Source organism: Stegodyphus dumicola, chromosome 1, assembly GCF_044657685.1.
Source record: "Stegodyphus dumicola isolate Sdum_Otavi_A_Nest chromosome 1, ASM4465768v1".
NCBI classification, from domain to species: domain Eukaryota; kingdom Metazoa; phylum Arthropoda; class Arachnida; order Araneae; family Eresidae; genus Stegodyphus; species Stegodyphus dumicola.
In genome coordinates, this window is record NC_140768.1 from 156,547,412 (window position 1) to 156,559,944 (window position 12,533).

At 35.1% G+C, this 12,533-nt stretch overlaps 1 protein-coding gene across 7 annotated transcripts in view; it reads left to right on the forward strand.

Annotated features, from left to right (window-relative positions):
* LOC118198151 (centrosomal protein of 104 kDa) overlaps nt 1-12,533 on the forward strand; it is a 100,845-nt gene that overhangs the window by 68,892 nt on the left and 19,420 nt on the right. For all 7 annotated transcript variants that reach the window (XR_004759707.2, XM_085822463.1, XM_035369760.2 and 4 more), the window contains one exon: nt 2,661-2,865. Coding sequence is in view for 6 of the 7 variants with exons in the window: in XM_085822463.1 (XP_085678589.1) it covers nt 2,661-2,865 (205 nt within the window). In the remaining variant the exon portion in view is untranslated. The remainder of the gene's footprint in view (nt 1-2,660; nt 2,866-12,533) is intronic.

Genomic DNA, 12,533 nt, shown 5'->3' on the forward strand with positions numbered 1-12,533 from the left:
GTGCAATCCTTCACTTATCCAACACTCCCACCGCTTTCAGACTTCAGCTTTGAAGGATTTATTACCTGACAAATATAACGGTTGTAAGATTTTTGCCAAACTACCAGGAATTATTTCTTTGGTCGTAGACAATTTTTGACATCTGGTTTTCACTGACTCAAAGAAATGAGCACGCATGGAATCCATTATCAATAACCCCTTTGGTTGGAAAAAAGATCCCATACGACACTGCCAAACTTTTTGTAGCCACTCGTGCATGATTGTTTCGCACATCTAGCCATTCTCGTTTGCACAAATAATTACGTCATTAGGAAAATCTCCCTTCAGAATAGTCTTTCGTTTAAAAATGATCATCGGCTTTAGCTTGCCACCGTTTGCGGCACAAGCTAACACACATGTAAATGACATTCTTTCATGCCCCGTCATAAACACAGATATGTGTTTCATGCCCCGTCATAAACAGTTTTTGCACCAGTTTCATCAACAGTTCTGTTAACAGGAGAGTCGAAAGCTAACGGCGTTTCATCCATATTTATTATCTGCGACCGAAGAAGTTTTTTTTTTTTTTGTCAATAATAGCTGTCACATATTTTAGAAAAGATGACCTTTTATCCTGCCAGTTCATTAGTAATTGTTGCCCGACTGTTGTTCTAGTACACACAGAAATATTTTTTCTTTTCATAAATCTGCTACACCTCCTTTGAAATCATTTATGTTCATTCGTTTTGCTATAAATTTTGTTTGTAAGCGAATTTTTACAGTCGAAATTGCCATTCGCTTTCCTCGTTGCTCCTTTATCCAGTTTGCAAGGTCATCCTCTAGATTTGGCCACCTTACAGTACCACTTCTTTTGGCTCGTTTCTGTTGTGGCATATTTTTAAGAAGTTCTTTTTCAGTTCTCCAACGTCAAATACATCTGTCGTCCACTTCAAACTTTTGAGCTGCTGCTCAATTTCCAGTTTGTTCAGCACGTGAAGTTACATTAAGTTACATTAAACCAGCACGTGAAGTTACATTAAAACCAGCAGTATAGCTTCTGTGCCGTTTAGGGACATTTTCAAAAATTTTCCGCTCCCTTCTTACATAAAAACTATCCAACAAGTACTTCTACCCAAACTGATGGGATCTGTATCTGGCAGAATGCCAAGAAAAATCCATTCATGCTGAAGGGGAAATACGTCAGAGTTCATTATTGCAAGGCAGGTGGAGTCGTGTCCGCCTTTGAAAAAAATTGCAGAAAAGGCAGGGGGGGGAGAGGATGGGTCCTGGAAGATTCATCGAATGGCAGAGGAGAGAGACTATTCAAACTGATGAGAATGTTGATTTGAAAGGGGGAAGAATATTATTGTTCTGAGATCTCATTTAGGGTGAATAAAGCATGTAGGTTCGTTCAAGGGAAAGAATGTAAACAAAATAACGTTTGCAAAAAGCAACTGAATGGTCTTTTGTGTGGGAACAGCACCAGTCTATGCACAATGAGAAGGCCATCTAAACTATGTACAATGACTATCATAGGAAATATTTTATTTTTAGTGCACCTAAATGCCGCACACGCTGAAAATTTAAGTTTTAAACACGTAAACGCTGCGTCGTTTCTTCCGGAAATTACGGTAATTTTTGTGATCCTAACTGAATGCAAGTCTGTTATCTGCAGCAGGGTTTGTATGGTCCTTTAGAGTCCTTAGGATTTTTCGAAATGATTTTAGATCCTTAAAAGTCCTTAATTTTGTTGAAATCTAAGTCCTTGATTTTAATCATCTGAAATTTCTGTGTGTTTTCTATTACTGCCATTTTGTGTGTGAATTAGCATTTGGAAGAATAATTTGTGATGATTCACTGACAAATATATATCTGATGGGTTATCAGCCCCACTTTTGTTTTCTAACGTATTGGGTGTTTTATAGTTTTCTGTATCTGCCTGTGAATCTGTATTTCTGTAATTGCCTTGCCACCCATCTGCACCACATAAGCATTCAAGTGATCCTATTTGCCCATTTTTTGATTCTGGAGGAGAATTAGGCAGTGAACACCTGCTTCGATGTCAAGCTCTTCGTGGTCTTACTGAGGAGTTGAGATACATTGAGGCAAGAGCACTCCTTAGGTCATTTTGTTCTTAGTTCTATTGTTTGTAACCTCTGTTTATAAGATTTTAGTTCTTTGTAACTTTTTGCCTAGCCATTGGCAATTTTGCTTTCCTGTGAAGTTAAAACTGAATTAATTGAATGAGAAATATATCTCTAATGAAATTTGAGGGAATAGATTTAAATGAAATGCAACAAAAATGTATATAATTTAATAGGCCGTATATGGAAGTCATGTGGTGTCCACATAATTTTTTATATATATATATATATATATATATATATATAAAAGATTAAATAAGCATGTTCTTTTTAAAGGCTTGAGATACTTTTAATTGCAATGCATATTTGAATTCATGGGTGTTTCTTGTATGTTTCTTTACATATTATAAGAAAATTAATGTTTTTCCAAACGTTGAGTAATGCATTAAATTTATTTTGTTTTAAACTTTAAATCCATGTTGTAGATATGAAATTTTTATAAATAAATGTTAAATTTACTCATGAATGTTTTTTACTAAAACACTTTTTCCTTCATCTAGTTCTCTTTTTTACAGCATTCATTTTATATATTTGCAGTATTTTGCCGCTTTCAAGAGTGATGCCATTTTTGTTAGATGCTCTGCATCACCCATCATCTTCAGTTAGATCAATAGCTGAAAGAATTATTTTGTATCTGTATGACCACGAAGTCATAAAAGTGAAGAAATATTTTTCATTTGATTCTGATACTCTCAAGAAAAATATAATGTACAGAAGATTACAGCAAGCCTTTGATAAAAAAGTGAGTTTATTTTAGAGTTTAAAATATGTGCATTATAAATAGAGACTAATATTGCCTCTCAATTATCTATTCTGAGACTTGAATAGATACTTGAGAGACATTTTGAAGATATGATTTAGATTTCATTGCTGAACATTTATTACTGCTCATAGATACTGTCATTTGATTAATAATTGTATATCTGAAGAGGAGAGACAGAATTGTGATGTGTTTATCATAGGCTTTTCTTAACCATGTCATGTATTTTTAACTATAGAGCTGTCTTTTTGGAAGTCTGAATAGCAGGGCAAAAATTAATTATTTCTACTTATTATTATGGCAATAATTCTTATATTAACTGCATACCAACTCATTAACTATTATTGATGAAAAAAACCAATTTATTTGTTCAGGTTGGAGGTACTGTAACCATCTACTTTTTTCTCTTTCATACCATTTTTTTCAAATCTATTCAAACAAGTGGCAGTAACCAATAGTTATTAATAAAGAAAACTTTCTTTCTCTCTCTCTGTATATATGAGGCGTAACACAAAAAAAAAAAAAAAAAAAAAAAAAAAAAAAAAAAAAAAAGACTGGTTCAATAAATCATTGTACTTTCAGTTCTCCGTGACGTTATCACCTTCAAAATAGTCCCCTTCAGCATTCATACCCTTCTGCATTCGGTGCTGCCATTGCTGGTAACAGTTCTGGAACGAGGTTTTTGGAAGGCCCTTCAGGAGATTCTCTGTTTTTGCCTGAACCTCTTCAACTGAGGTAAAATGGGTTCCCTTTAAGTAAGATTTAACTTTTGGAAATAAAAAAAAAAGTTGCATGGAGCCAAATCAGGTGAATAAGGAGGCCTCATCAGAGTAATGTTTTTGCTGGTCAGAAACTGCTTGACATATAGGGCCATGTGAGCACGTGCATTGTCCTAATTTTTTCACGAAGTCTTTTTAGTACTGTGATTATTAACAGTCTGACCACTGGAAACTCATTCAATCATTACAATTCCAAGCAGTTGTTTCCAACTGCACTCTTTTTTCAAGCTAGGCACTTAGTCTCATGTTTTTGTGTCACGCCTCACATATATACACAGAGAAAGTTTATAAATATACAATATTATATATACACATAATATAGTTTTATATACACATAACATACTGTTTTATATGTTGACTCATTAAACATAGATAAATTACTGTTTATTTATAAGATTAAATTAGATTACTTATACATAAGTAAACATTGATGCTAGATGGTTGATGGCAAGTGTGATCTTTAAAATTATGACTTACTTATTAAACTGATATTTTAGAGTTCTGAACAGTTAATTAAATTCCATAATTAGTCTATAAAGTATAATTTTTTGACATCAATAAGTTCTTCCTAATTGTCTCTGTATCGAAGAGGTTTTATTCTATTTCTATTTGATCATCTTAACATTGGTTCAGTTGACACATTTCCTGGAATTTGAGAATGTTTAATAGAATCACTTTCCTGTTCCTTGAGTGGATCCTGCTTATCATCATCTACAAGAACAGGCTGATTCAGTGTTGATTGACCAAGTCCAAACAAATCTTCTGCTGTTCTGTTCCACTCTGCCATTTCACACATAGACTTGTCTTTGCGAATGTGATGTTGGTTTCTCCTATACTTTCTCCTATACATATATGGAACACAGTTCCATCATTCACTTTTATGACATAAGATCTTGGTTGAGGACCTGTCTTCATGATCATACCCTGTTTCCAAGGCTCTTTAATTTTCCATTTGAACCACACTTTATCATTTTCATGAAGTTTTGGAAGCTGGGTTACGTGTTTATTGGCAGATTTCTTTTGCACTATTTGCCTTTTTTCTAAGGCTCTACTTGCACCTTTTATCTGAAATTTTGGTTGAAATGCTTTAGGATGTGATGGCAAAAAAGATCTCAGTCTTCTTCCCATTAATAATTCAGCCGGGGATGGGAAATTGTTTGCAGGTCGAATTCTATAACCTAGCAAAACAATATACAAGTCTTTTCCTTCTTCCGCAGCTTTGCTCAGAGACTTCTCGAGAGTTTGGACAGATCTTTCAATTTGCCTATTTGCTCTAGGAAAATGTGGTGATGTGATGTCACCCCATTCTTCAAGAAATTTCTGCAATGCTTTCGAGTTGTATAGTGGTCCACCATCAGTGATGAGCTTCTTTGGTATTCCATGTGTTGTAAAATAGACTTCATAACGGTCATTACAGCTTGAGCAGTTATACTTTTAAGTGGTTTCAGCTCTACATATTTTGAAAAGTAGTCTATCATTAACAGATATTGTTGTCCTTTCAGGTAAAAGAAATCACAGGCAACTTTTTCCCAGGGTCTCTCTGGTAGATCACAGTCTAAAAGAACTTTCTGATTAGCCTGTTGATATTTCTGACATATCGCACATTTAGAAGCATATTCTTCCACATCTTTGTTGATGTTAGTCCAGTAAAAATATTCTCTAGCTTTACTAGAAACTATACCTTTGTGAGACACTTGCAGTTTTTTCATAATTTCTTTCTAATCGTTGTCCTCGACAAATTATTCCATCCTTTGTTGTATAAAGCTCTTCTTTGCAATGCCAGTAAAGTTGTGCTGCTTGTTTTGCTTCTTTCTGGCCATCCATTCTTGATATGAAATAACACATCTTGCAATTCAGGGTCCTTTTCTGTCATTTTTACGATTTCCTGCCACTTTGTTAGAGAGGCTTGTGCTAATAGACTTACATTAACAGTAGGTTCTTGACTGAAGGTGTCATCAAAAGTGTCAACAGTTGACTGTGCTCTGAACAGGGCATCAGCTATTAGCAATTCTTTTCCTGGAACATATTCCAATTTCAAATCATACCTGTTCAGTTTGAGGAGCATGATCTGAAGATGAGGTGAGATTGTATCATAAGGTTTCTTACTAAGGCCTAGTAATGGTTAATCGAAAAGTCACAGATTGATTATTTTGTAGGAGAACCGCTTCAATTCCATATTTACTGCCATCTACTGTATGGCAGTAATTGGCAGTAAATTTGCTTTCATCAAAATACTGTAAACATGGGGCTTGCACAATCATCTGCTTTAGGTGTTCATAGTCTCTTTGGATGTTTTCATCCCATAACCATTCGCTGTCTTTTCTCAAAAGTTGCCTTAACAAACGAGTTAGACTTGACAACTGAGGTGTGAATTTTGCTAAGTATGTAACCATTCCTAGAAATCACTGCAAGTCTTCTCAGCCTTTTGGTTCTGAAAACTTTTAAGTCGCTTGGATCTTCTTTGGATCAGGTGCAGTTGGACAGTACATGTCCTAAATAAGTCACAGAGGTCCGAGATAGCTGTGTCATCTCGATGTTAAATTTTAGATTAGCACTTCTGGCTATCGTAAGTGTCTTCCGCAACAGCTTGCAATGTTCTTCGACAGACGACGATCCTAGGGCTAAATCATCAAAATATGGATTTATCTCGTTCTCATTGCTAAAAATCTCCTCCATGGCCCTTTGAAATTCCTCAGGTGCATTGTTCAGACCAAAAGGAAGAACCAAAAATGTGAATCTTCCCCAGGGCATTGTAAATGTTGTCAAGTATGATGACTCCTCAAAATGGTAAATATTTTACATCCTTGGAGTTCTGTCATAAGGGCTTCTGCTGTAGGAATTGGATAATGAGGTCTTTGAATAGCCTCATTAAGCTGCCTTGGATCTAGACAAACTCTCAATTTCTTTGGCGTATTTATCACAACCATGTTGCTCACCCATTCTGTAGGCTCATCAATTTTCGCTATGATGCCAGTTTCAACCATTCTGTTTAGCTCCTGCTTTTCTTTTCCATGCAAAGCAAGTGGCATTTTACATGATGCTGCAACATGAGGTGTGACATTTTCTTTTATTTTTATCTTTACTGTGCAGTTTAGTTTTCCCACGGTAAACACATCTGCAAATTCCTGTATCACTTGCTCTGGCGTCTCTTCATTTTGTTTCTTTTCCTGCTTGACTTGATACACTCTTTCCATCAGGCCCAAGCCTTGGCAAGCCTGAAGACACAAAATCGGAGATGATTCCAGAGTGGTTACCAGAAATTTGAGAGTTTTTGTCAATTTTTTAGTTTTACAAGGTAGCACTCACCTAGTATTGGTACTTGGTTGTCTCTATAATCCAGTACTGGTTGTTTATTTTTCTTAATTATTGGTTTCTCACTCCACTTTAACAATTTACTCTTGGGTATAATGTTAGCTTGAGCTCCAGTATCTAATTTGAAGTTCACTTCGTTCTTATTTAAAGTGATATTTTGGTACCAGACTGATGCTTTGATTAAATCCACCACGTCAACAGTTTTTACTTTCCCTAAGTAAATAAACTCCGAGTTGCTATCTTCCATACGTTCAACGGCATGCACTCTCTGTTTTGATTTGGCACGACACGTTTTCGCCCAGTGATTTTTCCCACCGCACTTTCGGCAGACCGTTCTGAACATGGTGCACTTCTTTGGCTCACGTTTTCTCCCACATTGCTTGCACACTTTTACTTGCATTATCTGTGCGGGATTTGATCGATGTTTGTTTTTTCTGAGGCCGTCTACGGAGATTTTGTTCTCACTCATTCAGTAGCTTGTGCTTTGCTATGTTCGGCCGCCTTGCATTCACTGATGATATTCTGTGGCATCTTTTTTGCTCTTTTTGTCTCTCGTATTAGCCGTTCTTGTAACGCTTTATCTGAGATGCCTTGCACTATTTTATCACGGAGCATTCTATCTCGCGCGCTTGCCCATAGTTGCAATCTAGTATTGCACATCGTAGCCTTGAGTAAAAGTCTGTGAATTTCTCTCCTTTCTCTTGCTTTATTTCCAGAAACTTGAATGGTGCATAAATCTCATTTTGATAAGCTGCGAAATATTTGTCGAATTCTTGTAGCACTTGTTTCAAGAACACTTCACTGCTGCCCAACTTCTGGCTTCAAATCAAACGATCGATATTGCTTTTTTAATTCGTCACCGCAAACACGTCGAAAAAGCGCAGTTTTTGTGCTTTCTGACTCTTGGCTATATATTAATGCCTCGATATAGTCCTCGAAGTCTTCCTTCCAGTGACTCCAAGCTTCAGAAGGGTTCGATCTAGCGTCAAATGTTGAGAACGTAAACAGGTTATGCGTTATGTTTTATTCCAAGTTTTTCAAATGCATGTAATCCTTAAAATATTAATTTATGCATTAAATTCGTGAGCATGGTTAACTCTGACACCATGTTATATATGTTGACTCGTCAAACATAGATAAATGACTGTTTATTTATAAGATTAAATTAGATTACTTATATATAAGATAGACATTGATGCTACATGGTTGGCAGCAAGTGACAAGAATGTGACGCAGCACAAATACCGTGCACTTGCCTAGCTAGTCAGGTTAGAGGCACTGCCATCTATCGGCAAGCAAAGTAATTAATATTTAACACATACATAGTTTATATATACACATAATATTTTCTATGATATCTTAAGATTATTTACAATACAAATAGAATTAATGTGGCAAAAACTGATGGTCTTGTAGATGGATAACAGAGAAGAAAAACTTGCAAATGGGGTTGTTGGCGCATTTTACGCCAACGAATCTCGCCAAATTATCGCCTCCTACGATTGAGGCAACAGACTTGAAGAAGAAATCTAACCGGTCTGACGTGAGCAATTACTTGTAACCGAAGCTCACAATTAAATTGTATTTTGCTTCATTGTAAATATTTGTATATGATGTTTTTCTAAATAAAAGAATAAAAAACGAAGCAGTGAAGCTGGTCCGTCGATAAAAAATAACCTTTAAGAAAAATAAGTTTAAACATCTGGCTCCGTCGACCCTGGAGCCTACTTCAGCGGTATGGATATATTAATGAAAAGCAAAGCATTCCTAAAGGGGAAAATAACTAGATTCAAAACTTTTGTGCAAACTGCAAATAATGATGTGGACTTAGTTGAACTTAAAGTTAAACTAAAAAACATTCAAGCTCTTCAAAAGAAAGTTGATGAACTACAAAGTGCGTGCTACGCACAAAGTGAAATGAAAGATGATGATCTGACCAAAATTGATGACGACTTAAACCAATGTGATGATCGTCTGGAAAAATTGGAGGTAAGAATTGAAATTCTCATTAATTCTTACAATAAGTTAAATTCTGCAAAAACAGTAAATGTTACTGAAAGTAATGTAGATGAAAATTTTCAAATCAAAACTAAAATCCCAGCGTTAGTTTTGCCTGAATTTTCAGGAAAATATGAAGAATTTAGTTCATTTAGAACTCAATTTGATGATTTAATTACAAATAATGTTCAGCTGAGTCATTCACAGAAATTATATTATCTAAGATCTTGTCTTACTAATGATGCTAAGCATTTAGGTAATAACTTTGATAATTTTGAATCTTTGTACAATGCTTTAGAATCTCGCTATGATAATGAATGTCTGATTGTTGACATTCATGTGCAGAATATTTTAAATTTTGAAAAGATTCAATCCGAAAATGCGAAAGATATCAGAAGTATGATTGATTGTATACAAAAGAATTTACGCGCTTTGAAAGTATTAAAATATGAACAGAACAAGTTATGTGATGTTTTTCTAATAAATATTCTTCTTCAAAAACTAGATAAAGAATCTAGAAAAAATTTTGAATTATCTCACAAATCGAAAGTAGTTCCAACATTTGACGAGTTTATTAGATTTTGGGAACAGCGTGAATCAGATTTGTTATCTATAAATAGAAATATTACACCCGGAAGTAAGGTTAATATAAACAAGAATTCCACTCCTTCCCATAAATCGAAGGTTCATTTGACAAATGAAAATAAAAATAAAAACTGTGTTGTGTGTAGGAGCTTTCATCCTATTTTCCTTTGCGATACATTCTTAAAGTTAAGTGTTCATGAAAAATTAAAATTAATTCGTTCACATAAACTCTACGAATTATGTCTAAAGCAAAATCATAAGAAAAGTCAGTGTCTCTCGAAATTTAAATGCGCTTGCGGGGAAAAAACACAATAAATTAATATGCATGGATAATGAAGGTCATTCGAAGACCCCTTGTCGCTCGGTGACGCCACTTGGACAAAACAAAAGTGAGCTCGATGCCGCCGCTGGAAAAGGTGACTCAGAATTGAAAGCGTTGAGTGTTTTAAGTAACAAGAATAAACAAAAAAGAAAAAGTGTACTTTTTTCTACTGCAGAGATTTATGTCCGTGACGCCAATAATCGAAGAATAAAAATCCATGCGATTTTAGACAGCGCATCTAATATATGTGTTCTTACAGATAAAATAAGTGAATGCTTAGGAATAAAAAGGGAGAAAATTAAAATGCCTGTTACAGGTCTTAATGGATCAATTCAAAATATTAAATGGAAAGTGAATACATTTATTTCAAATGAAGAATGTACCTTTAATGAACCAGTTGAATTCTTGATTGTAAATAAGATAACAGGACTAACTCCGTGTACTACGTTAGATATTTCGAAAGTAGAAATTCCACAATTTTTTAATTTAGCTGATAAATCATTTTATGAAGCTTCAGAGGTACGTGCCCTTATAAGTGCTGACTTATTTTTTAAGGTTTTGAAAAATAATACATATAAAATAAATGATGATTTATTGTTTAAAGAGTCTGAATTCGGATGGATCGCATGCGGGAAGCTTAACGAAATACAACCTTCTTATCAGGGACATTGTTTTCTTGTGCAAAATGACTCTCTTCAAAATACATTAAAACTTTTCTTTGATTTAGAGGGACTTGGTATTCGTGATGATCCAGTTTTGCATGAAAAGGATCAGGCAATGGAAATTTTTAATGACACCGTTGAATTTAAAAATGGACGTTATGTAGTACAAACAACTACCTTTTAGGAAACATTATGAAGAATTATCTGATAATTATTCCTTGGCGCGGCAGCGTTTTCAGAATTTGTGGAGAAGATTTAGTCATGATCCTGAGTTACATCAACAATATTAAAATAAATATATATATATACTATAAAAATTAAAATAGAAATTATTTGTGATTATTTAAAAGAAGGCATAATCAGCATCGTAAATCCTGATACAAAAGAAAATGCTTTAAACAAGCCTATATATTATTTGCCTCATCAGGCTGTGCGGAAAGAAAGAAGTTTAACGTCAAAAACTAGGATCGTTTTTGATGCGGGTAGTCATCAAAATAATGAACTTTCTTTAAATGACTGCTTGTGGCCACGGGTTAACTTAAATCCAAATCTTTTGGATTTACTAATTAATTTCAGATTGAACTAAATTGCATTTTGTTCAGATGTTAAACAAGCTTTTCTGCAGATATGCCTCTCTGATGAACATAAGGATGCAGTTCGTTTTCTTTGGAGTAGTGATGATCCAAGTGTTGATAAAAGGCCCAATTTACAGATTTACCGTTTCAATCGAGTAAATTTCGGGGTCAGTTCGAGCCCATTCCTGTTAGCAGCTACTATTAGACATCATATTAAAAAATACAAGGAAGATTTTCCCGAAACAGTTGAAATTTTAGACCAGTGTTTTTATGTAGATGATCTCATTTCTGGAAGTGAGGATTTTGAAGAAGCACTTGAAGTATCTAAAAATGCCAAGAAAATTATGGAAGAGGCTGGAATGGTCCTCAGGAAGTGGATTAGCAATAATGCTGAATTAATGGAGCAATGGAAGAATGAAGAATTCGATACCTATCCTGCAGACGCTACTCTCAGCTTGGGCGCACACCAAACTAAAATCTTGGGACTTTCTTGGAAGATGCACGAAGATTATTTAACTATGGATACTAAAAATCTTTTGGAATTTCTTTCTATGGACAAAAATACGAAACGCTTCTTACTTCAAGCAATAGGGAAGATATTTGATCCTTTAGGATTAATTTCGCCTTTCACCATTCGAGTTAAATGCCTCATCCAAGATCTCTGGAATGAAAAAATTCAGTGGGATGAATCTTTACCAAAGGAAATTGAAAAGGAATGGAAGAAGTGGTGTGCTGAACTTCATCACTTAGAAAATTTGAAAATACCTAGGTTGGTTAATGATTCTGCATCAAAGGAAGATACTGTTGAAATACACAGTTTTTGCGACGCAAGTAAAAAGGCATATGGCGCTGCCATATATTTAAAGGTGAAGACACTCAGTGGAATATTGGTGAAACTCCTAACTTCAAAAAGTCGTGTGGCTCCATTAAACGGTGTAACCTTACCAAGATTAGAACTATTGGGTGCTCTAGTTGCAGCTCGTCTTAGTTCTAAGGTAAAGAGAATCGTGAATCTGAAAAGATCTTCTGTTGAATACCATTGGACAGATTCCAAGATTGCACTTTTTTGGATAAAGGGTGCAAAAACCCGATGGAAGCAATTTGTGGCAAACCGAGTGGACGAAATCACCAGCTTGACAGATCCCAACTCTTGGCATCACTGTGCAGGTAAAGAAAATCCTGCCGATCTTCTCTCACGTGGAATGAATGCTGATTCCTTGGTGACAGATTCTAGATGGTGGACAGGTCCAGAATTCTTGATGCAGCCTGACAGTTTCAAGAACTTGCAACCATTTATTCCTGAGATTGAAACCATCGAACAAGTCGAAAAAGAAACTTTGCGGCGAGAAAGGAAAATTCCTTTTGAAGATGAGACTTGTAAAGAGACAGCCCTGCTAAATGACAGCTCTCAACATTT